The following is a 27,898-nucleotide window of genomic DNA, read 5'->3' as shown; positions in this document are numbered from 1 at the left end:
AAAAAGAAAAAGGTACAAACCTGCTTTTGGTGGAGTGAGGGAGAGAACCTGATGCTTTCAGCCCGATGTGTGAGTGGCTGGTGCTGTTTCTCTCTCATCTTTTGTCGTTTATCAGTATAGATAGATAGTCTTCCCGGACTTCATCTCTCTTCTATTTTCTGGCCTAACCACATCCCACACACATTAACAGCTTCAAAAGCACGAGGTTTGTTTGCATATCATCTGGCTCTGGATTTCTTATCTTTTTTATTCTGTTTCTTAATTCTTGTCCTACTTCTCACCTGGTTTCATGCTATTTGCTTCTGGATTTACTTTCTGGGTTTCTGGCTTCTTTTTTCAGCTTGAATGCATACCAAAGCTCCTTGTAATTTCATGATCTCTCTGTCCACGATTCCGTAGTAGCTTCAATACTTTGACGGACTTACCCAGCAATCGCTTTTGATTTCCTTGGAGAAAAAACGAGTATGAATCTGGTCTTTCGGCCTTAGTTTTACACTGGATTTGGTCACATGCTATACACGCTAGGACGACCAAAGATTTGGGCTTGCTTTTTACTTTCTCTCGACCATCAAACCTCCTCCTTCTGGATGTGATTAATATCTTTCTTTGCTGCTCCTGATTTAGAGTTTGTGCTCTATTTCTTTCTTTTCGTCTCCAACGATCGCTGTGTTGCTCTCTTCTCCTGATACTTTCTTTGATTAAACTCTTAAATCTCTCACTTTATGTCATATGATCTTTCGCATAAACAATTTTACATGATTCTTCAAGTATGCCTTGGATCGTAGAGTCTAAAGCCTCAATTTAGGACTATTTCTTTCCGAGTCATTACCACATAAAATAACACTCGCTGACTTTGGGGTTGAGTTATAGTCTTTGCTTTGTGGTTTCTAATTCTGTTTTTTGCTCGATCCTTTGGGTCTCCGGTCTCCGTTGACGTGCGTTTAGGAATAGAGATTTTTTATGAAGTTGCTTGTGTGGGTGTGTGTGTTTTTTTTTCCAATAATTTTTCCATCGAGACAACAGTATAAACAAGATCGGAAAAATGCCCGAACATTTAGATGGAAGTACTCCCATTACATAAAATAACGATCTAGCGGGTCTGGAACCTAACGGCTTGCCTTGTTCTTCTGGTTCTTCTTCTATGATCTCATGCTCTCTATTATTTCTCTTGCAGGCAGATGGACGAAGATTCTAGCTAGTGCTGTTGTTCGATTTAACACTACTTAATCGCAGCTTCGTATTGCTGCTGCGCTTTGTGTTGTTGGCTTTGTGGTGGGGTTTGCAGAGTAGGGAGAGAGTGAGAAAGTGAAAAAAAAAAAAGAAAAGAAAAGAAGTGAAAGGCCTGTTGTTGTTATATATGCTGAAGTCTAAGTTAAAGATAAGGCCCAGTGGTAGAGGTAGTAATAGAGCTTGTGACTGTAGGAAATACAGCGCAAGACGAGAGAAGCTTTTCATCAGATGTTATCCATTGAAAACTCTCCACCAGATCCCTCATGCCCTTGCGATGTTTCCCAGCTGAAAACTGGTAGTGATGAGGGGGCTTCTCATAACCTACCCTTGCCAGAGGTAGATCTGTCCAATCCAGCCCCATTTGGTGAAACCCCACTTCCCAGATTCTCCATAAGGTTCTCTCTCTCTCTCTCTCTCTCTCTCTCTCTCTCTGAATTTGTTTTCAGTGCTCTCTCTAACTGCTTCTTTTCCTCTGGTGGTGGTGATCTCAAAAGTTTTCGCATCTTAAGACGAATTTGTCGAGTCAGATCCAGAGTTACAAGTTTCTTGTGGATCAGTCGAACAAAAGAAACTTTTTCGCGGCTTTAGATAATAGCCGTATTGTCTCTATTTTGATCTCTGATGGATCTTGCTTTGCTTTGGCTAAAGAGCTTGTTCACGGCTTTAATTCGACCGGACGATTACGCTTCTTCATGGGCCATCTCTAGACTATCCTATTCGTCTGTGTAACACTCTAATTCGAATATAGTTACTTATTTTTTTAGTTGCTTTTCCTGCTTGATGCTGCTGGTGATTTCATGTCTCTTTCCCTACGATAATCTTCCCAGAGCTGCCCCTGGGATAATTGTTGCTAGCCCACTTGCAATCTGTACTTGTTCCGGGCATATCATGCTGCACACTTCAGATCACTTTTCCTGTGTTCACAAGATCATCGAATCTCCTTTGTCACTTGGGTTTTTCTTGGCCGTTGCTCCACTGTTCGTATGGTCATTGATTTGCTTCCTTGAGTCAACATACAATATCCTTGAGTCAACATACAATATAAGGGTCTAGTGACTCTAGTCCGAGTTACACACACATATTGTATATACCTTTCATTTCTAGATGGCGAGATTTGGATTAAATTTATTACGAGTCACTAAATAATTAACATAATCTAGCGGTTGCACTGCAGAGATTATGTTTTTATTACCCGAAGCAAGGATATCAAGACGAATTGGCCTTTTTCTTCGAAAAGTCTTCATCTTTGCTTGAAACATGGAGTGAAGGATGTGTTGCCACCTTTTGAGCCTCTTGATAAAGTGAAGAACAAATGCCTTCAGAGATGTAAAGTTGAAAGTAGCGCATTTGAGGATAAGAACTTGAGTTATTTTGATGGAGAGCCGTCTGGGTCTGATGATCATGCTATATTAGACTTGTCCATAAATGCTCAACTGAATCGGAAGCCAGCAAAAGCATGCATAGAGACAACTTCATGTAGGTCTGATGGAGATTGTGATTTCCCATCCTCAATAACAAGTCTTTCTCGATCTGATATAGAGTCACTTCCCACCAATAGGCTGTCTAGCCCATCCATAGACGCTGATACCTTACCTGAAGACTCAGTCGAAGTTGCAGCTGCAGGTCCTGCTCTCAAGACTGAAAGCCCAACCCGACCCTCCGGTAAGAAGTGCAGATTGGTGGTGAAGTTCTGTGCCAACTCCGATCGTAGCTCAACTGAAGATATCTCTTCAAATTGTATCAGCATGTCAGAATTAACAATGGCTTCAAAGATATGCCCTGTTTGCAAAACTTTTTCATCGTCTTCAAACACCACCTTGAATGCTCATATTGATCAGTGCCTTTCTATGGAATCAGCTCCCAAGTGGATGGCTGATTCTAAACTAACCAAGCATAGAATTAAGCCAAGGAAGATGAGATTAATGGTGGATATCTATGCTATGGCAGCAAGGTGCACTTTAGAAGAGCTTGATAGAAGAAATGGTACAAGCTGGGCCACAGTTTCACGCTTGCCTATACAGGATAATGACAAGTCTGAGATGCCTGCTGAAGGGAACAAGCAAAGAATGTTGCCTGTTAACACTGCGGATACTGGTGATGTGGGTGCCGTTTATATTGATGCCAGTGGCACCAAACTGAGGATTTTATCTAAGTTTGACGGTGGACCATCAGCATCTCAAGTGGCTGAGGATTTTGGAGCAAGGAAACCTTCGAAAGGAGGTAAAGGAAATAAATTATTTTCAACCAAAAAGAAAAAGTGCTGTGCACCCAAACATCACAAGTACCTCAAACTTGCTCCTCAAAGCAAAAAAATTCTTTCTCACAAGGCCCATTCTTCTCAGGTACTCCGCACCTGCTTTCTTTGTATGTGTTTTTTCTCACTTTCTTTTTACTTTTACATGGCTTCATTGACTGCTTTTATTAACTTTAGAGACTAAGATAAATATCTTTACCAGAATGTACCAATAAATTTGAGCATGCGTCTCACCAGATGATTTACATGTATATTTTGATGCCATGAAAAGCTTCTCATGCTATATAACACAGTAAAGACGGTGTTAATTACATTGTTCCCAATATTCTTGGATCAATAATCTTGGCACTGGTTTCTTTTGTGGGTAATTTCATTTTGGTCCTGGGCATGGACTGATTGCTAGAGCATTGAATAACTTTTAAACATTTCCTTCTCGAAAGCTACACTTTTTAGTATCCAATTATTTCAATCCATCTTCCATTTTTGTTATGAATTTTTTTAAACATCTTTTGGGTGCTGTATTGGTAGCCTTAGCATTCTACTGTTTCTGGTTCTGATATGTTGTTATTAAACAGATTTATGGGGTTCAAGGAGTTTATCATGGAGTGGAAGAAAGGTGCAAGAAGAAGAAATGTCCAATAAAGAAGCAAGTCAAACCCGGTGACTCTGGAAATTTAAGACGTTGGGTATGCTCCAAAAGAACTGGAGTTGCAAAAAAGGTAAAGAGAAAAGACAACCATCAACTACCAAGTGAGAGTGATCATTTATGTTATGATAATTCTCTCGTGGAGAGAAGTCAGGTCTCAAAACTTGCAAATGTGTCTCAGAACCCAATTTATTCTTCTGAAAAAAGTGAGAGAATGAAGAATTCCTTTTGTGAAGCCCGAGCTAGTGACAAGAGGGAGCGATCCCCTAGGAGAAAGAGAGTGGGAAGTCCCTTGTTTGGATCCAGTACCAGTGGCAGGGTTAAGAGTTCCCTTCCATTAATGAAGAGACGAATGAATCAGTTAACTAAAGATAGCGATTCAGTTTGTGATGGTTGTATATTAAAATCTCCAAAGTCTGCTGGAAATTATGTATCGTTGTTGAGAAGCGAGCTGGATGATATTGCTGCAGGGCCGCCAAGTCATAGTTCTGATATTCCTCTATTTCCTAGCACATATTCATATATGAGTCATCATTCCTTAACATCGAAAACCATGGGATTCTCTTCTTCAAGGGAGAATGTATTGGCTGTTAAAGGCAGATCATCTGTGACTGAATCCAGCCCGGATGCGACCAAGAAGTGTTCAGCTTTCAGGACTTCTCGAGTGCATTTAGCTGCAGAAATAGGCAAAAAAGTAACGGCCTGGTATTCTGAAGCTGACGAGCAACATGATTTGATGCACAATCTAATTGACAATCATTCTGGAAGAGAAGAGATATCTAGAGAACTTTCGTTTGGCAGTAGCACTGTGCTAAAACTCAAGCAAGATAGAGGCGCAATAAGTATATCTCAGAGGCAGGAAGCTATGGCTTTGAAGAGTTCACAGTTAACTCCTCAATGGTATGGACATGATGAGGGTGAACATATGGATTCTTCTGTTAGAGTTGATGATTTTATGCACAAAGTTTATGGCTCAAGGTCTGATAAAAAAGAGATTTGGATTCCTGAGGAAGATATTTTCACGGAACCAGCCCCCAAAGAAGTTTTTCGGGATGGTTATACAAATCTTTTTGAATCTGTAGATCTTGAGCTACAACACAAGCTGGGGAGTTTTACTGAGAACCGATCCAACTCTGTACAATCTGTTGAAGATTGTCAAGGGCCTTTATGTGGAGATGAAACGCCGAGTGGTCCAAGTAAGCCAACTCTTTTTTATGGAAAAGACATATATAGTGCTGAGAAAGTGGGCCATGGCTTTATTGGGAAACATGTTCATGTTGTGGAAGAAGTGGATTTTGATGTTGGGCAGGCAAACTTCTTTGCAGAGGTAGATCCAATACCAATTCCAGGGCCACCAGGATCATTTTTGCCAAGTCCTCGGGGTATGGGATCTGAAGATCTTCAAGGGAACTCATCATTAACCTCAAGCCGGGTTCAATCTTCTCTAGATCAGCATGATTTCATTGATCAGGATTCATCAGATTCTCCTATTTCTGCAGCATCAACTCTCTCTAATTCCACTGTGACTGGATATGATCAGAACTATTCTGAACCATTTTCATCTGTAGGAACTCAATCAGTTCAAGAGAAGATGAGCACAGGCTTCTCTGTTGCTAGCATCCGGCCTTCAGCAGAAAGTGTTTCTATAGTTCCGCAGATGACTAGTGCAGCAGTAGAAAAGATTACTTTTGATGGGGAGAATTCTAAAATTAATAAGATCTCTATTGAAAAGGGTCCTCTCAGTTTCAAAAGTGATGAACCATGCTGTTGCCAAAGGAAGGAGAGAACTTCTCAGGGTGTTGCTTTGAATTATCAAGAATCACAACTATTGAAGCGAAGGGCCATAGCTTCAGTGACATTGCCTACCTTAGGAAAGCAAATGGGTTGTAATCTGAACACAAGACCGGGCAATTCTGACATGATGCCAGAAATATTCTCTCTGAACAGTTGCCTAAGTTCAAAATCTGAAAAGGTTGCTTCCCCCATCATAAAGTCCCCTGCAGGTCCCATTCCCTTTAAGCGTTCCCCCGATGCTGGAGTGAAGTTTCCAGGTCATGGTAATTGTGATTCTGCTAGTCCATCTGCTTCTAATCCCATTCTAAGGCTGATGGGGAAGAATTTGATGGTGGTCAACAAAGATGAAGATGCATCAATGCCACTAGTGCAGGCTGAACCACATCCCAACCAGCTCAACTCATCAACTCCAAGGTTTCCAACATTTTCTGAAGTCTCTCCTGTAAATATCCAAAATCAGGCCCACTGCTCCAATCATCATATGGTCTCACAAGTAGGCCAAGATTCACATGATTTAGTGGGTCCTTGTTTTGATGGAAGGATGTCAAATAGTTTTAGAAGAAGGCGCGCTGCCAAGCCACCACAATTGGCCGAAAGAGGACCAGTAGGCTTATTTCCAGACCAGCCCCAGGATGGTGGTTTTATTGCTTTAATGGAGTCTCGTGAGTATAAAGGTCACTACCATGTGTCAACTGAACAGAATAAGTCTAAGAATAGACCAATTTATGCGCCCACATATAATATGCAGAAATGCTTAACAATTCCTGACTACCAACAGATGAGTGCTCGTTCTGCTGTCAATGCTAATAGAGAAATTATCATGGTTGATGACATAGCCGCTAGTGAAGCCAACTTGACCACTGATGTCACAAAGTACTCTGCAGGGTTGAGGGAAAGCAAGGTAGTTTCATCTGGCATACCGATTCCAATGATTTCAGACTACAACTCAAGAGATGTGAATTCTTTCTCTTATTATCAGTCACAGGACCATTCTCTACTCGGTGAATTACCAGCGGTGCCCAAAGACAGCTTTCATGCAATCCCCTCTCGAGGAGCCAATGCAAGTTCTGCTAGATGGAGTTGTACTTCGGAAGGTTCTAGTGTGCTGCAGCAGAACCCTTTTTTCGCTGCATCATCCTCAACAGGTCATCTGAGATCTGCACTGTATAATTCTCCAAGCTTGACCTAGTTGACGATTTTTTTTTTGGGATGGGCCATTTGCTTCTGCTCGCAAACCAGGTTTTTCTTCAAACCCATAATGAAATCTCGAACTGCTACTGATTGGCAGAAACATCCGGAGATGACAAAAACGATGGCAGTTGATAAAAAAGAGAACCTGCACATGACAAGTTTAGCTGTGGAAATATCTGCTTGAGCTGGTGTGGTATATATATATAAATATTTGAGCATACCCGAGTGTTGGTCCACAAATTACGCAGCTTATGAGGCTTTTCGATCTCCTCAGGCACTCTTCAAGCTACCCATCGACCAGAAAGCAATCTATGAATAATAGTTGACAAGGAACTTTTGCTTACAGTCAATGGACGTACGTTGAGCGTCCCATTGAGAAATATTCTCTCTCTCTGCAATTTCTTCTTTTTTGGGGGTGGGGGGTTAAATTTTGTCAGTTCCAGCTGCCTTTCTCATGTGTTTTAACCTTCTAATTTTATAGCTAGACCTCTATGCAAGGTCTTCACAATCAATTGTGACATTGTGTTGAATGTCTACATCTGGTTACTTTTTCCTGCTAGATATAGTGGCTGACCAAACCAAATTGTGCTTGATCTTTCCCTTGTATCCGCTCCAAATAAAAAGCAGCCAGATTTAAATTAGAGAGTTAGAAAGCAAGACTATTATAGAAACAATAGATACATTCATACATATATATATATATATATATAATATACACGTATATAACTACCTGTACTAATTTAGAGCGACCGCCAAAAGGAGTTCCCTTTGTATTTGAGCCGATCGAGCATCAAAGTTAACTCTTGTATTTACTCGATCGTGACAAACTTAGATAAATGTATATGAAGTTTGTGAGGAAGGATACCGATCTCATTCGCTTTATATATATATATATATATATATATTGGTATATTTGGAGAAGGTGGTTTCAAACTCTAAACTTTCATTTTAGAGATTGAGAATTATGTCAATAACGCGACGTACCTTTGGCCTCATTGGCTTTATATATAGCGTCAAGATTCAAGGTAATTTTTATCTCTCAGCTTGTTTTGGTGGGTACAACGCTCACATTTGTAAGGTCCAGTACTCCAAGAAGAAAAATTCAGGAGCGATAAACGCATGCACATGCAGATACACGTACGGTCATATAGTTTTTATTTATTTATTTAAAGAGAGACCCCACCGTTATATTGTACGTGCAGGGTCAGCGAATCTTACAGCTAGCCTAGCTTGTGGGGTATGCCAACTGCCATGACATGATAACCCAGAATTAGGACCCATGCATCACGAAATTATATATTAGGAGTTTCTGTAGTTTTTACTCGTTCGTTCCATTTTAGTTTTTCAATTCTCTTTAGTAATTTTTTGTTTGTATATCTCCAATGATTTCCTAGAATGCGAAGAAAAGGCGCTATGCGACCCTGTACATGCTCGGAACCGATCTGAAGCATGCAATGCAATGCATGGGTCATTGTGGATTTGTGGGTCATTGCTATAAGCTTGTCGGTCCACCCGATTATAGCAAGGGCACTTGGAGTTAAAAGTCTTTAAAAAAAGATCAAGAAAATATTCACAAAAAATAAAAAAACTATTGCATAAATGGTTGGAAAGCCAATCGACGGCTAAGCGTCTTGCGTCAAAATGTGATCGACATCCTATAACTTGATCTAGAAGCTCGTGGCGGTCACATGCGTCAGAGTTGGTGCGTGGCGGACAGTAACTAGGCGGTGCGGTGATGGTGGACTCAGAGTCAAAACTCTAGATCTAGCCATCCCATCTATGAGGCGACGATCAACCAAGTCGGGCCGACTATTAAAAACAGAGAAATGGTTTAATTATAAAAATAAATTTATAAATTAATATAGTTAATGTGATATATTAAATTATAAAATTATTTTTATTATAAAATAAATTTAACATATTCGTATAAAACTATGAATTATAAATTTATTTTATAGAATATCAACTCTAAAATACAAAATCCATTAGAATTATTTGGGACGGGGGCAATGTCTTAGACATTTTCTCGATATAATCGATTAGTGTTTGCTCCCCAAGTCTCCTCTTATGTCTTGAAATTTCTTTTGTTTTTATTAGGAATCCATTTGTGGAGTAACGATGAAGAAGACTGAAGATGAATATTAAGAACAAAATAGAGATTGAAAATAGAGATGAATTGACGAAGATGAAATTTGATAAAAGGGCAATGGTTTGGGATGTTTGAGGCTCCCAATTCCTCCCCTAGTTTCAAACCAAAACACATTCCAAAATGTTTCCCCCTGTAGCTCTCTTCTCCTTTTACAATTAACTCAACCCATTTAGCCTAACCATCCAAACATAAAGTGTCATTGATAAAATGACTGTAGACAAACATAAGAAAATAACAGATTATTGTAAACTAAAAACCTGGCACAAAACGCACAGCTTAACCAAAGACCCTCAAAAAGACTATTGTAGACTATGACATCGTTTCACTTCAAGTTCAAAACAATCTCCTCCCCTTAAAGAAAACCTTGTCCTCAAGGTTTAGAATAGTGATGCACTCTTGGTTAACCAAGGTTCCCATATATACATTTACTACTAGTAAAGTTCCTACCACCCGTGCCATGAATATCGATCTTGGTGGAATCTTCATGTAATGTCCAAGTTTAAAGTCTGGTAAAAAGGTTAGAGTTTGAGTCATGTTGATGTGTCCATACACCTTGAAGCACATGGTAGCAACGGAACACTTGTGGTATATGTACCCAATTGTGGTGGCAGCAACGATACCAATTGGGAGAGTGAAAAATTGGCAATGCCATAAGCTAAATAAAGAAACCTTTCCACCTCAAGCTGACATTACATACAAGTCATTCTTTGATAGGGCTATACACGGAACTTCTTCTTCACAGTTGACACCTAAGACATCATTAGTCATAAGAAGATCATTGTTTTGTTGCCAATGATTTGGAACAACACTGGCAGTGGCCTTTCCACTTGGGTTTTGTTCATTGCGTGTCCATTTTAGAATTTCTGCATCCATTATCTCCTTGCCTTCTTTACCTTTGAAGTGCGATATGAAGTTTTCTAGGAACTGGAGCAGGGTAAGTCTCATGAGTTGCCACAAAAATGCAAGTATGAACCTTTTAATTCCCTATACAATATCAGTTCTAGCTATATGAACCAATGAGAAATTTAATTGCTTCCCAATCACATCAACTATAACAAGAGGTGGCAAGTACTGGTCACTAGCTTTAAGTCCCTCCTTTTTTTCTTGACGCTTCAACCTCATATCCAAGATAAGCACACATGGCCAAAAGTGTACTATAGAGAACTACATTTAACTCCACTCTAGCTAGATAACACACTACAGCAAAGTGACGCATAAGAAATGTCCCCCCCCCCCCCCCCGGCCCCAAATTTCTTTTTCCCTTCCTCTGTCAAAAGGCCATAATATTTGTTCCTCTATCAATTGGTATTCACAAAGTTGTAGCAATTTATCCCACAAACACCCCTAAGTAGCAATATCTCAAACAATTGAGGTGCAATATTTCCTCCTTCATCCAATTTATTACTACTCTTTGAAAGAGACTCCTACCACTCAACAACCAGCAAACAAACACTTTCAAAATCAGAAGTTGAAAAGGCACAAAGACCTTGTACTCAGCAACAAAGTTTAGTATAAAAGGTTCAAATATGAGTACAAGGGCAGGGTTAGACTCATAATCGGCATTGAGTTTTGGGAGTTTCTTCCATTGCTTGGTGACAGGATTGTAGATATAGTAGGGGGTAAAGAAGAAGGAAATGGTGTTCTATAGACTCTTACACTTCGCTCCTTTAGGATTTATTTCTCTTCTCAATTAAAGGGCTCAAAAACCACTTTAAGTGACAATACATCAAGCAGATAATGAACAAGAAGTTTCTGACCCATAACAATGAGTCCATCCAACTGCAGCTTCACTGCTTCACAAGCTTTCTAAGGACCTCTAAGAATAACCATACACTATCCTAGAGGAGCTCTGAGAGCCAACTGGTCAAATGTCAAGCATTCTTCACCTATCTTCTCAATCCTAACTGTCACAGACTCTGCTAACCTCATAGTAATCACTTTCAGATTGGAGATTTCATACAATTGGATGTCATATGTCATAGTCCCAACAACCACTGCAATCGTATCCCCTTTGGCCATCATGAAACAAATCAACTGGAGAGAGACAAGGGCGGCTTGTTGACCTTGTTCTTGCCACCGACGACCAAATTGATACCCATGGCTGCTAATGCTAGTGTTGTGGCTTCGATTGTGGCTTTGATTGAAAGGTACCAAGATATCCAAATCAACAGTTCGCATGTGTTTACTCTAATCATAGATGCTTGAATCCGCTACTATTCCTCTTTTGATAAAAAGGTTTTTCTTGGCCATCTCGGTGTACACTGACTTCAACTCCACATCAAATACCATTTCCTAAAGGGCATCTTTGGTGGCAACAACAACCTAAGGGCCACTCAAGGATGTGTGGATGCCGACCCTCATCTTTTGGATTGAGTATGCCTTGCCAAGGGGCTCATTTCGGTCCAAAAAACACTCAACAATGAGAGGAGGCCTCTCAAGGGCGTGGGTCTCCCATGGGGGATGCCATATGAGGTGCAGAGAAACATCCCTGCATCTACGCTCAATTAGCCTCTTAGAATCGTCAACGTTGTTGATGAGCTGCATGTCGGTAATCAAGTGCTTCATTGTGGTGAGATCAATATCTGACGGCTTGTTAATGGAGGAGGGACACGAAATACAGATAGGGAAATATGAGGGTTGAGACAATAATATGGGATTGCCGAAAGAATTTTTGAGAACAAATGAAAGAGGAATTTCTTTGGAGACAGCTATCGCGGGCACTGCCACTATCTCCTCGATCCACCTCTATTGTCTTTTCTTCTTCCTCCTGCGCAACCTGGTCTTGCCACTCCAAGAATGATTGCTTGAAAACCTAGTAATTTTCATGATACCGGTCAACTGAGTCCTTAAGCTGCTAAATCACTTCAAGAATTTTTTCCATGAGCAGCAAATTTTCTTGCTGTTTCTTGAATCTTACTCTGTCCTCCATGAAGAATAGTTAGGCTCTAGATACTTCTTGTTAGGAACCCACTTGTGGAGTAACAATGAAGAAGACTGAAAATGGATGTTAAGAACAACATAGAGACAAAAAATAGAGATGAATTGAAGAGGATGAAATTTGATAAAAGGACTACGGTTTGGGATTTTCAAGGCTCCCAATTCCTCCCTTAGTTTCAGACCAAAATACATTCCAGAATGTTTTCCCCTATAGTTCCCTTCCCCTTTTACAATTCACTCAGCGCACTCAGCGTAACCGCCCAAACAAAAAGTGTCAATGATAAAATGCATGTAGACAAACATAAGAAAATAACATACTATTGTAAACTAAAAGGCTGGCACAAAACGCACAGCTTAACTAAAAACCCTCAAATGACTATTATAGACAACAAGATCGTTTCACTTCATGTTCATAACAGCTTTTTTTTTTTTTTTTTGTTTAATTGGCAATTCTAGTAAATCTTGTTTTGGCTACAAAACTGCAAATCCAACCAATTGAGAGGGTTCTCGTGCCCTTCCATTCATCTATCATCCTCTTCAAAGCTTCATTTATTAAAGAGAGAAGGCTCTTTGGACCGGATGGGTGTAAATTTGGGATTTACACCCTCCAATAAAACACAACCATGTCTCTTGATTAATTTTGTTATTATGAACATAATTGCAGCAGATCGGCAAAAATGATTTGAGCCCATCTCCATCACTCTCAAGCTCTCTTTCTCTCTCCTCAAGCGTTTTGACATTTGACAGATAATATTTATCTCTTTCTTTGCTCTTCTTGAGTAATATTTCTCCCTCTCTCTCCTAAATCATTTTTTTCGGTTTGTGATGGTTCAGAAAATAATAATAATAAATTGTAAATCAGCCTGATCTTAAGCTTTTATTAAAATCCTAAGCAGTTTGTTAAGAGTGAGTGATATAAACAAAAAACTAATAAAACATTTTGCACAATAAGAGTAGGAAGTAGAGGATATAGAGAAAGCAGAGGATAAACTTTTCTACATTTCATTGATAAACAAACATCCTATAAATAGGCTAATACATAACTAAAAGCAACATGAAAATAGACAATATCCCATGTTAAAAGCAAACTCTTATGACTAGGTAAACAAACTCACTAAAAACTAGGACAACCCACATGCAAATTATTAAATTTCCTCAACAATCCCTCTCTTAAACTGATGTTCCACACATAACATCCAGTTTAATAAGAGTTAAACTTTGAAGCTCCATCCCTCAAATTGAAACATTTGAAGTACAAACACGAAGTAGCTTCTTGAGCTTTTGAAATGCAGGAAACTTGAGTGGCTTGGTTAGAATATCAATGATCTGGTCTTCACCTCTGTAGTAAATAAGATTAATGACTCCATCATTCGTGAGATCCCTCAAGAAATGATACTTCACATCTATATGTTTGCTTCGACCATGTAAAACTGGATTTTTTGAAAGCTTTATTGTTGAACTGTTGTCACAATAAATCTGAGTAGGTCCATCCATCTTGAAATGCAGCTCTTTAAGGATTTTCTTTAGCCAAATAGCTTGACAAGCACAAGCCAGATGTGCTTTTTTGATCATCTGATCTCCTGCATAATCACTATCTGTAAATCCAAACATATCCGAATTTTCTCCATTCTTGTAGAACAGCCCAAACTCCTTAGTACCTTGCAAGTACCAGAAAATTCTTTTTGTAGCCAAGAGATGAGTCTTTGTAAGACATTCCATGTACCTGCTAATCACACTTACAGCATGCATTATATCAGGTCTTGTTGCCGTCAAATACATTAAACTCCCCACTATTTGTTTGTAAAGAGTGTCGTCCACCTTCTTTCCTCCATTATCTTTGTTTAGCTTCATACCAAACTCAGATGGAGTATTTACAGGATTACAATCCTTCTTCTGAAACCTGTCCAAGATTTCTCGCACATACTTCTTTTGAGAAACAAAATTCCAGTAGAAGATTGCACCACGTCAATGCCAAGAAAATAATGCATCATGCCAAGATCAGACATCTCAAATTCAGTCATCATGGATTTCTTAAAACTTCCAAACATGGTTGTATTATTTCTAGTGTAGATTAAATCATCTACATATAAGCAAACAATGAGCATTTTTCCTCCATCTTCAATCTTTATAAAAAGTGTATGTTCATAAGGACATTTTTGAAATCCTTCCTTCAAAAAATAAGTTTCTATATGATTATACTAAGCCCGTGGAGCTTGTTTTTATCCATATAGAGCTTTCTTTAACTTATGCACTTTATGCTCATTGCTAACTTTTACATAACCAGGAGGTTGATCAATAAATACCTCTTCTTTCAAATTTCCATGGAGGAATGCTGATTTCACATCCAACTAGAAGATAGGTTATGAGTTTTGAGCTGCCATCGCAATCACCAATCTGATTGTATCATGCCTTGCAACCGGAGCAAAGACTTATTTATAATCAACACCAAACTCCTGCCTGTAGCCGGCCTTAGCTATGAAGCGTGCCTTGTGCTTGTCAACCTTATCATTCTCCTTCAGCTTTCTCTTGTAAACCCACTTTACACCAATTGTCTTCTACCCTTTTGAAAGATCACATAGCTCTCATGTATCATTTCTTTCGATGGCTGTAATTTCAGCATCCATAGCCTTTCTCCATTTTGGATCTTTGACAGCTACTTCCAAAATGGTAGGATCACAATCTGAAAACAGAGCAAAATGTGTAAGTGGGTCATCACCTTGGTCAACTCTAGTTACCTCATAATTAGTCATCCATGTTGGTCTTCTTTGAACATGTTGAGGCCTTTGTGATTCAGCTGCAAGTGGATTTGATCAGCTATTGGAACATTTTGAGTGACTTCCTCTTCTTGCTCATTCTCCATAGACTACTGCCCTTTCTCATCATCATCAAAATCTACTGAAATATTTTCCTTAACACCATTTTGATTCCATGACCAGGTGCCTTTTTCATCAAATACCACATCACGGTTGATGATAATTTGCTCATTTTTCTCCTCTATTATTTAGGTTCCTCCTCTTCTCATCTGGAATATGGGCATAGGCAATACACCCAAAACTCTAGAAATGAACTACAACAGATTTCCTTCTGCTCCATGCTTCTTCCGGCGTCTTATTTTGAACAGAAAGTGTGGGACTTCTATTCAATATATGAATGCTCCAATTAACTGCTTCAGGCCAAAAATATTTTGGAATGCCACTTGTTGTCAAAAGACTTCTCACCATATTCATAATAGTACGGTTCTTCCTCTCGCATACACCATTCTGTTGGGGTGTATAAGCTGCTATAAGTTGTCTCTTGATTCCATAGTTCTCACAAAAAATTGTAAATTCATGTGAGTTATATTCTCCACCGTGATCCGTACGAAGAACTTTTATTGGGTTGCCAACTTCTTTCTCAACAAGCACTTTATAGCTTTTAAAAGCTACAAAGGCTTCAGGTTTTTCTTGCAAAAAATAAGCCTATATCTTACGACTATAATCATCAATGAAGGTAATTATATATCTTTTACCTCCATTAGAATGTGGTGTTATTGGCCCACAAATGTCGAAATGAACAAGCTCCAATGCCTTCTTCGCTTTCCAAGATTTTCCTTGTGGGAATTGATTACGGTGTTGTTTGCTAACAACACATTCTTCACAAACTTGAGAAGAAGCTGTAATTTGAGAAAGCCCCGTCACCATGTTATTCTGTTATAGTGTTTTCCGCCAAAATTTAGATGCCCATAGAGAAAGCCTCATCTTTTAATTTTGCTGATAAGCACGAATGAGCAGTGTTGTGGAGATAAAGTGGGAATATACGATTTGACGTCATGTTAACTTGAGCAATTAAGCCCAACTTTGCGTCATAAATCTGACATACTCCATCTTTGATAAAAATCTCGTTTCCTTTTTCTTGTAACTGACCCACACTAAGCAAGTTGGTCTTTAAATTTGGCACAAAAAGAACATTAGCGATAATGTGGATGGAATTTCCTTTGGTTTGGATTGTTACCTTTCCTTTTCCCATAACAGAAATTTTAGAGTTGCCACCAAACTTAACAGAGCTACGAAAGGATTCCTCCAAGTCAGAGAATGCCTCATTCTCTCCACACCTGTGGTTGTTGTAGCCAGTGTCCAAATACCACATGCTTTGTTGAGTTTCTTCCTTCACGTGACACACCATCAAAAGATACACCTCTTCTTCCTTTTCTGCAAAGTTAGTTTGATCTCCACTTTGCTTATTCAAATCAGTTTGACATTCTAATTTATAATGGTCATACCTATGAAATCTATAACATTTAGCATTGGACTTGTCTGCTAACTTTGATCTATAAGTTGTTGAGTGGTGGCCTCTACGTCCTCTGCCTCTTCCTTGAAATTGACTCTCTTGATGATGATGATTTTGTTATTGGTTCCCACGATCATTGTTGTTTCTGCCTCCTCTACCTCGACCTTTTCCTTTTCCTCATCCTCTATCAGCTCTACTGGATGTAGAGTGATTTTCTAATAAGGCCTTCAATGCTTGTTCTTCTTTTTCCTGTTGTTTAATTTTTTGCTCATGAACCAACAAAGAACTTTGTAATTCATCAATTGACAATAAACCAACATCATTAGCTTCTTCTATAGAACAGACAACAAAATTAAATTTTGATGTCAAGGATCGAAGAATCTTCTCAACAATGAGAACATCATCTGTCTTGTTGCCATGGATCCACACCTTGTTAACGATTGCCATCGTTCTTGAAAAATAGTCTGTAACTGATTCTCCTGACTTCATTCGAAGCATTTCGAACTCCGAACGAAGTGCTTGAAGCTATTGCCTCTTAGCCCTTGTTGTATCTTGATACTTCTTCTTCATGGAATCCCAAATATGCTTGGCGGTGTCCTTGCAAAGAATGGTTTCCAAGATTGAGCGATCAATAGCTTGGAAGAGATCATTCTTTGCTTTAAGATCCTTTAACTTCAGCCCTTCAAGCTCTGACTTTTGCACATCTGTCAGCACAACACCTTCTGCTAGTTCTGCTACTCTAGAAACAACAACCGTCCAATATTCTTTGGACCTCAAGAAGTTATCCATGAGTATGCTCCAATGGTCATAGTGACCATCAAAGTGTGGAATGGCCGGCTGTACAAAACTTTCGGAAGCCATCAATTTCACTTTTTACTCTCCTCGAAACCTGCTCTAGTACCACTGATATAAACAAAAAGCTAAGAAAATGTTTTGCACAATAAGACTAGGAAGCAAAGGCTATAGAGAAGGCAGAGGATAAACTTTTCTACATTTCATTGATAAACAAACAGCCTATAAATAGGCTAATGCATAACTGAAAGCAACATGAAAATAGGTACTATTCCATGTTAAAAACAAACTCCTATAACTAGGTAAACAAACTCACTAAAGACTAGGACTAGGACAACCCATGTGCAAATTATTAAATTTCCTCAACAGTGAGGAGAGAGAGCTTGGAGAGAGAGGGAGAGAGAGCGCTTGCTAAGAGAGAGAGTTTGCAGTGAGGAGAAATAGAGCGACAGAAATTAGTATTGATTCTACTGTAAGTTTTATGAAATCATTGAGATGTCTTTTTCTGGTTAAAGGGGGTAAACATTGAAGGAGTCGAATGAAGATGGCCTTTGTTGAAGGAGACGAAGATGGGCTCGAGGAAGAGCTTTGGAGAGAAGAGAGAAGGTAGAATAGATGTGATTCTACCGTAACTTTAGTAAGTCTACTACATGTTACAACTTTACTAATATATGTAAAAGTGAAATCGACACCCGACCGGTTTGAAGTTTTTCCCGAGGAGTCATGATATTAACGATACGTGCGCGTCACTCTCTCCCTCTCTCTCTCTCATTTTCTCTAATCTCACTCTTTTTAATTCAATTATCAACTTCCTGGATTGTAATTTACACTTCCAGTTCGAGAGCATCATTTCCTCTGCTTTTTCGCTCTTTGAATCTCTGTCTTTTCCCACTTTTAATTGTGCTTAAATTAATACATTCGCATTTATCCACTGGATATCGGCTTGGAATTTGATCATTTTTCTCCTTAAATTTGCCCAAACCGAGGTTGATCTTTCTGGGATTTTGCTGTTCCTTGACTATGAGCTGGCATGATAGTTCTTGTTCTTGATCTTGATATGGCTGTTTTTTGGTGGGGGTGATGACTGTGAGAGAACCAGGATTTTGTATATGGATTTGAGTCATTTGACGAGGGAATGTTCGGTTCTTGAATCGGTGGAAGACAATGAAGTAGCCCAACATAGAATTCCACATGATGATGGCCGCGAGATAAAGAATAATGGATCGTATCCTAATGATATTGGTAAGTTGGTTTCCACTGAAAACTCTAGTGCCAATACATCGATGGGGGAGGATGCAAAAGAAGAGGATGTTGAAAGTGCAGAAGGGGGAACTTCACCTCCGCCGAATGCCACATCTCCTGGTGGGAATTCACCTGGGGGTAGAAGGGGATATGGCTTGAAGAAATGGAGGAGAATTAAGAGAGAATCTGTTAGCTACGCAAGTGCACGTCTACATACTGGTAAAATTTTGAAGCGGGGTTTATCTGGTTCTGGGAATCCAACTAAAGCTCAGCATTTGCCCCTTGAGATCAAGCAAAATAGTGAGGGTTCGGTACGATCTGCAAATTTATTGACAACTATAGGATTTGTTGATGGTTTTGTAAAGCAGTCTAGTTTGGATTCTAGGCTTGCAGTGTCTGCTTTTGCCGTGGGTACAGATTCTGAGAACAGTGAAGATCGGACTAGCAAGTCTTTAACAGCAATCAGTGCTCCAAAGGGAAGGTATGATCTGGGTTGTGTGCACGAGAAGAACAGGACAAAGAATGTTGGTGGGAAGATTTTGGGTAATTCAGCTCAAAAGGTTCATCAGGGAAAGGGATGGACTGAAGGCAGTAAGAAGCCTAGAGGAGAAAGGGTCAAACTCGAGAAGGAAGACTCTCTTTCCAGCATGGAATCTGACTCAAGAAGCTCCAATTTTGTCTTCATGCAGGGTGCTTTTAATGCAACTAGTAATGGAAAGCAAATTGGAAGGTCAGTGGATCATGACGGTGAGAATAGTGATGAGGCTCACACAAGTGAGGAGCAGTTCAGCGAGGACGTTCATACTGATTACAACAAAGAGAATGTGGGAGAAGTCAAAGATCTTTCACTAGATGATTTAGCTGAAAACTTGTCTTGGGAAGTTAAGGAAGAAAAAAGTGAGAACCATCAACCCTCAACAGATCGGGATCCTTTGGTTGATTCTCTCTTTAGCCTCCAGTCTGTGCAAGAAGCACTGGAAAAAGGTTTGGTTTACCCCTATCAGGACAACTCTGATACCCAGTGTTATGATGTTTTATATTCCTTGCTAATGCTGTGTCCCATGAGTTACTGTTGGGTTTATCCTAATTTGATGATCCCAGCTGAAATAGTGTAGCATTAGTTGTATCAGAAGTTTCTTTTCTACTCATCTCCGGTGGTTATCAATAGAAGGAATTATGAGGAATTGAGGATGATTCAGTACAAGTCACTTTTATCATCTCATAACAAAAAATGCCAATGTATTTACTATACGGGATCATGCTTGCACCTCTTATTGGATCTGCGAAGGATTTATCCTGTCTAGCTACTAGCTAGCCTAATCTGTCAGAATAACAAAGTCCGGGTGGGGGGGATAAATTCATGGTAAAGCTCATAGGTTTGGGAATTTTTAATTCAACATATGCCCAAAATCTTTGTGTGGCATGAGACAAGGAATTTAGTTGTTTGTGGCTTAAATCTGAGAGAGGATCAGAGTAGATGAACAGTAGCGATCAGTTGGGCGGGAGGCTAAAGTTTCTGTGGACCCCATATATACTAGGCAGATCACATTAAGGCGTTTGGCGTTGAAAGTTAATTTGGAGGGGGGGTAGACACTATGGCTAAACAATGACGAGTAAAATATTGTCATGCGACTACAAGTTTCTATTTGACTTCCATTATATAATTTTATTTAGTCCCTCCTGGAAACTGTTTTGATTTCTGAACGACATGAGTGTTTGTTGTAGTAGTTGGGGCGAGAAGATGGTTGATGGAACTAGGTATATAGCATTTGTTATAAGGGCTTCTCAAGATATGCCTTTGGTGAGGGATTGGAGTTTTATTGCAATGGTGGGAATGATCCGTAAAAGATTTATAGTAAGTGTGAAATTCAGGTGGTTTGGTTTTTTTTTTTTTTTTTTAATTTCTGGAACTCTGGATGTTATTTGGTGTATTTTGGCCAAATGATAATTAGACATCAACGGTGGTAACTAAGTGGATTGTCAGATTTGGGTTGACGCCTTTTTATGTGGGGAGAAACTGAGTAAGAAGGCAGGAAAGACTGTCCTTGAGCATGACTTTTTCTCTGGTTTGTGAAAAGTTATAGATTGTTGTATCAATATTGTATTTAGAGCATTCTATTATAGGTTTCTTAATTCTGGCTCTGGTTCCAAAATTACTGCACTGTAGTTCTCCAATAATAGATCATGATTGCATGGAAGTTTTGTGCTTAATAAACAGGGAGATAGATACATGAAGAGGAAGAGGGTTGGAGGGTAATTGTTCTTCTAGAAATCTAGGTAAGGAAGAAAAGAGGAAGGGTAGGGTTAAAAAGAAGCAAATGAAATTATTTAAAGGATAGATATGTTAATAAACTCTTGACTTCATTCCAGTCTGGTGTAAAGAAGATCTTTACACCCTTCAATGGAAAGTTGCCACAGATCTCTGAAAAAGACTGGCAGCACCCAATAATTCCCAATGTCATCCTATTGTTAGTTTTCCAACATTTTGCAGAAGTAAACTAAACCCAAAAGCTCAACTCCCTCTCTCTGTTTCTCTCTGTGCCCAACCTTCTTATCTGTGTTAGCCATTCAGAAGCTCTCTCACTTTTTATGGCATCACTCAAGTCAGTTTCTTCTGTTTCTTTGTTGAATATTAACTCCAACTGAATTCAAAGCTGACCCGATTTGACGCCAATTTTCGTATCATTCTCCAGTGAGTTTCCTCGCTCATTAATCCATTCTATTGTGAAGAAAAAATGTAGTTAAAAATAGGAAAATGAGGAATCTTAAACCGTGCGTCATATTCACCTCATTTTGAGCAATTTGCTGCATAATTCTCTACCTTCTAACCACGCCATCTGTATTTTCTGTAACCATTCCATCTGTGTTTTCAGTTTCTTCATTGCTAAAAAAAGCTCCAAGCTTGTTTTCTAAACATTCAAACAATTTGAAGTAAAAGGAATTTAACCGAAGTTGTTAAAATATTTTAGTTCAATTTTCTGCATAATTTTCTATCAAATGCTCTGAAGCAATTCTACCTTGGAGAAAATCTAGGAGGTCAAGCTTGCTGCATACACTCTGATTCTGTCCTTTGGTGATCTGCACTGTAAGCTGAAAATCATAAATACCCGAGTTTGATTAATTCGAGGACTGTCAAATACACAAGGATCAGATGGGGAGCTTGGTGACATCTTGTTGGGGGTCATCATGGTGGTGGAGGGGTGAGAGGACAGTCCTTGGCATCATTGTCAGGCTCACCACCTTGTACAACTTCTTTCACAATGTAATGCTGCTATTCTCCAATTTGTTCATTGGTGAAATGGAAAAGGGATGTGAGTTTCCGATACCCTCGTCATAAGTTGAGTGAATTAGCTTTCACTGAAGGCCTGATGCCATCTTGTGGATGACATGACACAGCAGGGCGGAGTGTTGCGCTTGGTGAGATAGAGCCACGGGAGAAAATGAAAATGGGAGTGTTGATTTGCAAGTTAGGGTGTAATTTCAATTTGGGGGTGTATTGATTTACACCAAGACCTGATGGAAGTTATGCTCGTATTAACAATGCGTAATAAGGAATGGTCAGATTGTCTTGTCATAAGTTTGGTGAATTAGCTTTCACTGAAGGCGTGATGCCATCTTAAGAATAGTTATCATGGATTTTTCTTTCTGGAGAAAGACAGTTTGTGTTCTAATCCATCTTGCTGATTTATTAAATAAGTTTTGAGGTGGAGTCCAGGCCATTGGGGTGTTGCTTATCCCCCAGGGAATTTTGGGAAGGGGAGTGGAGCCTCAAGAAGCACTACGGAGAGGAAGATCCTGGGTCTCTTACTCTGTTCATTTTCTCTTAGGGTTCAACATTTTCTCTTTTCAGTTAAGCCTAAATATTTTGCCCCTCATTCTCTATGATATTCGTCGAATTGTAGTCATAGTTATTTAAGTATATTGAGGCCATGACCTGGGAATAAGCATTCAAAAACTAACATTTCCCATTATCGGCTTGAAACAACAACATGCTTTATGCTGAAGTTCTTTTGGACTTTTATCTGTGGAATGGTTCTTAATGAAAATTTAGGCTATGACGGGTTTTTATTAACATTTTAAGCTAATAAACTTTCTGTGGTGCTGTTGCAGAAGTTAATAAGCTAAAGGATATTGGAAAGGAACCCACATCATCGCATGACAGTTCAACTACTGGTCGATGTATGCCAGCAGATTTCACTACTACTGATTCAGAGACCTACAGGCCAAGCTCATCTGACCAGCTGGGATCTGTAAAGATTAGACAAACTGCTTTGACTTCCTTGGAATCCCAAGCATTAAGCTTGATGAAGGATTTGAGATTTTTAGAGAGCAAATTGGAGGAGATGGGGGCCATGCTTGAGGCAAAGGACTCGAGGATTGTTGAACTTGAGGCCACAATAAGCAGGAGCAAGTCACCAAAGGAAGAATCAAGCACCTCCATAGGGATAGAGGATGAAAAATGTAGAGAGACAGAGCTTGAGAGTCTCTTCAAGCAAAAGATTGAAGCTGAGGTTGAGCACCTGGCAATAACAAGGACAGTACAGAAAATGAAGGAGGCTGCAGGTGAACAATTCTCAGAGGAACAAGATTTTCTGGCTGGGAAGCAATCGCAGGTTCAGAACAAACTTGGAGAGGCACAAAGCAAGGCCATGATGGTTGAGAAACGACCAGAGTTGGAGACGTACAGTGAAGATAGAGTAGGGGCTAAAGAGGTTTTGAAGTTGCAGAGGGCGTGTAAACTGACATCGTGTTTTTTAATACAGTTGATATTTTTTGTTACGGTGTTTTGGTATGTTGTCTTGCAGTCATCGCCTCCACCTGGGGGGTTGGTGGTGGTGGTGCCGACCTAAGCATGAGAGCAGCGGATTTGTTTTTTTTTTTTTTTTGGTGCATGAAATATTTGAATGTTAAGTTTCATTGTTATTATGTGGAACGTGTTTTTTCGTCTTCCTTGTTAATTAGGTGTCGGTGCAGTATTAATAATCGGTTTTTTATGTCCAATCGTGCAATATTTTTCGTACTAGAAATTTGCGAACGACAATGTTAATTCTTTTACATCAAATTCGACCGGAAGAGAAGAGTAAGATACATATTTTACACAACAATAAAGCAAAAAACTATTGGAATATCTGGTGGCAACCTCTTCACCTTCATTCCTAAATATGTACTGTTTGCATTACTATCACGTTTACCTTGTGGCATTGTGTAGAAAAGTGGATCATGGTGACGGGGAGCAGTAGCGTACCATTTCCATATCACTCTCTTTCTTTATTCTTTACACTATTTTTTCCGGTGCCTGCCTATTGTTAGCTAGGCGGGTCTTCGTGGAAGATACAAAATTAACTTTGATTTTCATATCAATAATACTTTAAGTATTTTCAGAATACTCCACTACTATTTATTATTTTATTATTATTTTTTATTTATTTTTTACTACTATTCATTACGTTTTACTAGTACTATTCAATATTTTATTATTATTTTATTATTATTTTTTTACTACTATTCACAACTCTTTCTCAACACTTTTCACTGCCCAAACGTACCCTGGCCAGGCCAGGCCATGCCATTGCAGCTAGCTCATAGCTAACAATTAGTTGCTTCTTGATCATCTAGCTAGCTTGCGAGGGATTCTCGTGCATATTATATTTTCTTATATTATATTATAGGCTCCTCTCAAATTAACAAACCTTTTAATGTAGTCATCACGTAAATTGGCATGCATGCGTATAACCAGCTTATAACATATATATATATATATATATTGAATTAAAATGGAGTAGTACTGCAAATTCAAATAATAACCAGAAATTAGGCCGAATTATTAATGTTATGCTTGACTAATTATTTATTACTTCCCTCTCATCATAGCTATAAATTAGATAGAGATCATCGTCAAATTAGACGCGTACTGCAAATTTATAAGCTATTTCAGATCTTTTCTAAAAAGCGAGCCAGCTAGCCTGCTGGACATTAATTAATACATGAAAGAACCAAGAGGGTTCCTCTTTACGTAACCGTTAATCTCACTACTGCATGCAACCAAGACCAGTCTAAAAAGAAAAAAGGATTTAATAATTATAATAAATTAATGAACTATATATCATGACAGAGGCAAAAAAAAAAAAAAATCCAATTAAGATTGAACTTGAACCGACCAACTGAATTGTTCGAGGATGAACCATAAAAATTATTTAACTAGCTGCTGCGTGTTCAGTCATGAATTAAATCCGTACATACAAGACAGACTCAACGTCGATACCTTCTTCAAGTACCTCCATAGCTGGAAGGTCATTGAGATCAAAATCAAAAATTCTTCGACCTGTGATCTGACTGGCTTCTCCGGCTGATGTTACTTGACTAGATTGAGCTTTAGCTTCTTCAGGTAATTGACTCGATTGCAATTCCACATGACATCTTTTGTGACCCCCAAATGCCTGACCTGTTGGGAATGTCTTGTTGCAAATCTTGCATCGGTACGTGCCTGCTGCAAGTACATGAGTTTGATCATCCACTTGGTGTCCATAAATATCGTCAGTAGCTGAGTCATTTGCTGCTAAATGAGATTCATCCATAGTCTGCCTGTACTTCATTAATTTGTTATGGATGGACTTATGACCCCCCAAAGCTTGGTGAGTTGGGAATGATTTATTGCAAATACTGCATATGTATGATCTAATATTGGATGTTACTGGAACCTTATTAATGTGACTATGATCCATAGTCTTTCTGCTTTTCTTCCTGACCTTCCTTATCATCATTTTCCCCGAGATCTCATCGTGATCAGAAACGAGCTCACTGTTATCAGAATAGTTTAGATGCAACAGATCTTCACGCTCATGAGCAGCGCCGTTCCTGTAAAAGTAGTCTCTGGGTCGCCAGTCTCCATCCTCCCGCGATAATTTCCAATTCGCATTTGATGGAGCAGTTTCTAGAGTAGTCTTTTCGTTCCCCTTGTCCTCATTGATCTTTTTGGGTACATGTTCATCATGGCTGCTTAGCTTCTCGTTCCTCGATGTTAAATTCCTTGCGTTTGTTGGGGAATCCATATTGTCAATGGCCACCTGGGGATCTGAGTCGTCAATTTATCTTTTCTTTGGATTGGAATTAGCCAGCATCATGAGATCGTAGACAGCTTCTTGCATCCCCTCCTCTAGACCCTGGGAAAGACCAGAAGTTCCGTAACAGCGGGTGGAGGCGGCGATGCTTTTCCGGCCTCTCTTACCAGTGACCTTCCAGGCCGATAGAGAACCTGACAAATTAACCACGATAGCCTCTGAAGAGGTAATACTTGCACTAGCAGAACCAATCTTATCATCCGATAGGGTCGATGACGAAGAGCTTGCGTTGGTTTTCTCTGGTGGAGGTGGTACAACTCCTCGCCAGGGCCTTCCAGGATGAGACCTCATGTGGCCAAACAATGCTTTTGTGGTCGGGAATTTCTTACCGCAAACGTAACAAGTGGGTTCGCCGATGAATGAAACGCTTGCATGGGTTTTGGCTCGACGAGCAGTGGAAAGATCATCAGCGGCAGTGGGGTGCTTCTTGAACTTTGGGTTCTGAATATTTTCGAGGAGCTCCTTGTTTCTGGCTTGAACATGCATTCTCATGTGACCGCCAAGGGCTTTGCCAGAGCCAAAGCCTTTATCGCAAATGTTGCAGATGCGAGGGAACTCTTTTGCAACAACAGGAAGAGGGTGTTCTTGTTTCTGTTGTTGATCAACCAACTTGGCCTTGGTAACCTTCAGCTCGATGCAAAGCCTCCCATTCCCGTTGGTATATATATTATCGCCCAAAATTCTTGACCTTGAGTAGTCTGCGTTCTCAGCCGCGGAAGGCATTTTATGATGATCATCACCAAGAATCTGACTCCCTTGATTTAATTCGTCCATTAGCTTAACATAATCATGTGTCGAAGAAGACTGGACAGCAGACTTCTGTGTCCCTCTCCAGTAACTGATCATGAGTTATCTCTTAATTAGAGGGTACGACAGAGCACGAGACGACGAACAAGTTATGAAACAATGACTAGAATATTCAGATAAATATTGGTAGCTAGCTAACAAGAAAACCGATTTTTTTTTTTTTTTTTAGAGGGGGGGGGGGGGGGGGGGGGGGGGGGGGGGGGGGGGGGGGGGGGGGGGGGGGGGGGGGTTGTGTTTCCTCGAAGATTCTGATCGATCCAGACCCAGCCAGCTAGCTAGCTGGGTATACAAAACCCATAAAACAAGAAAAAAGGAAAAAACTGGAAGAAAAGGGAGAAAAGGAGGAGAGAGCATAAAGGCTCAAGGAAGGGAAGCGTCTCTGGCTTTGTATGGAAAGATGAGCGAGACTGTCAAGTTGGTTGTCCCTTTACATCTTATTCCGCTCTTTCAGAATCTACCATAAATAAAGCAGTATCAATGCATATAAACCGTCGCTCTTACTGGTAGGCGTTACCAAGTAGAGCATTTTGTTGCTTCAAAAAAAAAAAAAAAAAAGGTAGAGCATTTTGTTTTTCTTCTCTTCTCTCTCTGGAGCTCGATCTGCGTGCGGAAGGAAAGCCCGAAAATTCCTTGTTTGCATAATATTGCATGAATTAAAAGCTTCATAATTTCCCGAAGATCACGATTATATATATATATATATATATATATATGCTTTTCTGTTTTAGATCTTTGCTTTAAGCCCAAGACATAAATCTTTTGATCGGGATTCTTAAAAGCTTTCAATGAGAAAATTTTTGGTTTTAAAGTCCGTGCTTATTGCCATCTCTAGAGTAGGGATGTTGAACCGCCCCTTTTTTTTTTTTTTTCGGTCCGATCCGAAACTTGGAATTCGGATGCATCCAAGCAGTTATGGCCCCTTTTTTCCGGTCCAAAACTCATAATCGAATGCATCCGGCCGATTATCAGCCCAAATGTAAGATACCTATTTGTAATCCGGTTATCCGTAATCCTTTTTTTTTTTAAAAATCCTGACTCATTCTATTTCGTCTCTTTTGGCCTCTACTCTCTCGAATCCTCTCACTTCTCTTTCAAGTCTCTCGAGTCCAAAATTGGCGAATCCTCTCAACTTCTCTTATCCATTCGATTTCGTCGTTTTGTTTTTCTTACCCAATTGAGTCATATTTTGGAAAGGAAGTATTGAGTTAATTTGCTCAAGGACCTTACTTCCGGCTGGCTTTCCTACCCAACTCTTGAGAGTTATCATCGCTACTGCTTGTGGAGGATGGGTTGAGCCCATATTTGCTTGTGGCTCCATTTTCACTGCTTCCATATTCCTGACTATCCAATGGCATCATCCCCAATTCCAGATTTAAGACGTGAAGAGTAGTGGAAAACAAATCCAAAAACTTTTCTCTTACCTCACATTTCCTTGGCTTCTTTGCCTTCCTTGCTTTCTTCACTCCAAGAAA

At 39.5% G+C, this 27,898-nt stretch overlaps 3 protein-coding genes and 1 long non-coding RNA gene across 6 annotated transcripts; 2 read left to right on the top strand and 2 right to left on the bottom strand.

The window, feature by feature from the left end:
• Positions 1-50: 50 nt before the first annotated feature.
• On the top strand, positions 51-7,627 carry LOC121237760. Of its 3 annotated transcripts, XM_041134635.1 has the most exons (5): positions 51-205; positions 1,175-1,625; positions 2,405-3,572; positions 4,060-6,825; positions 6,904-7,627. In XM_041134635.1, exons 2-5 carry the CDS (start codon positions 1,459-1,461, stop codon positions 7,111-7,113), a joined length of 4,311 nt encoding a protein of 1,436 aa, XP_040990569.1. In that variant the 5' UTR covers positions 51-205; positions 1,175-1,458; the 3' UTR covers positions 7,114-7,627. The 3 variants fall into 3 exon arrangements, with proteins under 3 accessions (XP_040990569.1, XP_040990567.1, XP_040990568.1); XM_041134633.1 differs by having other exon boundaries at positions 4,060-7,627; XM_041134634.1 differs by lacking the exon at positions 51-205 and adding an exon at positions 237-1,097 and having other exon boundaries at positions 4,060-7,627.
• On the bottom strand, positions 1,627-18,165 carry LOC121237762. The gene is made up of 2 exons (XR_005934965.1): positions 18,010-18,165; positions 1,627-1,660 (listed from the first exon to the last, which is right to left on the bottom strand). It is a non-coding gene; the product is annotated as an uncharacterized LOC121237762 (long non-coding RNA).
• Positions 18,015-23,459, top strand: LOC121237761 (WPP domain-interacting protein 2-like). The gene is made up of 2 exons (XM_041134636.1): positions 18,015-19,485; positions 22,612-23,459. Exons 1-2 carry the CDS (start codon positions 18,369-18,371, stop codon positions 23,349-23,351), a joined length of 1,857 nt encoding a protein of 618 aa, XP_040990570.1. The 5' UTR covers positions 18,015-18,368; the 3' UTR covers positions 23,352-23,459.
• Positions 23,460-24,725: 1,266 nt separating this feature from the next.
• LOC121236717 (zinc finger protein AZF1-like) lies at positions 24,726-25,550 on the bottom strand. Its single transcript, XM_041133146.1, has one exon. It carries the CDS (start codon positions 25,548-25,550, stop codon positions 24,726-24,728), a length of 825 nt encoding a protein of 274 aa, XP_040989080.1.
• Between the last annotated feature and the right edge of the window lie 2,348 nt (positions 25,551-27,898).

This window comes from Juglans microcarpa x Juglans regia, chromosome 6S (assembly GCF_004785595.1).
Source record: "Juglans microcarpa x Juglans regia isolate MS1-56 chromosome 6S, Jm3101_v1.0, whole genome shotgun sequence".
In the NCBI taxonomy this organism is placed as follows: Eukaryota; Viridiplantae; Streptophyta; class Magnoliopsida; order Fagales; family Juglandaceae; genus Juglans; species Juglans microcarpa x Juglans regia.
Note: the sequence above shows the minus strand (reverse complement) of the source record. Positions and strands in the feature narration are given on the sequence as shown.

Excerpts from the sequence above, each read along its gene's own strand:
- LOC121237760 (XM_041134633.1), top strand. The coding sequence starts at position 1,459 with ATGTTATCCATTGAAAACTCTCCACCAGATCCCTCATGCCCTTGCGAT. Across the intron at positions 1,626-2,404 it reads CTTCCCAGATTCTCCATAAG|AGATTATGTTTTTATTACCC; the intron begins GTTCTCTCTCTC and ends GTTGCACTGCAG. Across the intron at positions 3,573-4,059 it reads ACAAGGCCCATTCTTCTCAG|ATTTATGGGGTTCAAGGAGT; the intron begins GTACTCCGCACC and ends GTTATTAAACAG.
- LOC121237761 (XM_041134636.1), top strand. The coding sequence starts at position 18,369 with ATGGATTTGAGTCATTTGACGAGGGAATGTTCGGTTCTTGAATCGGTG. Across the intron at positions 19,486-22,611 it reads GCAAGAAGCACTGGAAAAAG|AAGTTAATAAGCTAAAGGAT; the intron begins GTTTGGTTTACC and ends GTGCTGTTGCAG.
- LOC121236717 (XM_041133146.1), bottom strand. The coding sequence starts at position 25,550 with ATGGATTCCCCAACAAACGCAAGGAATTTAACATCGAGGAACGAGAAG.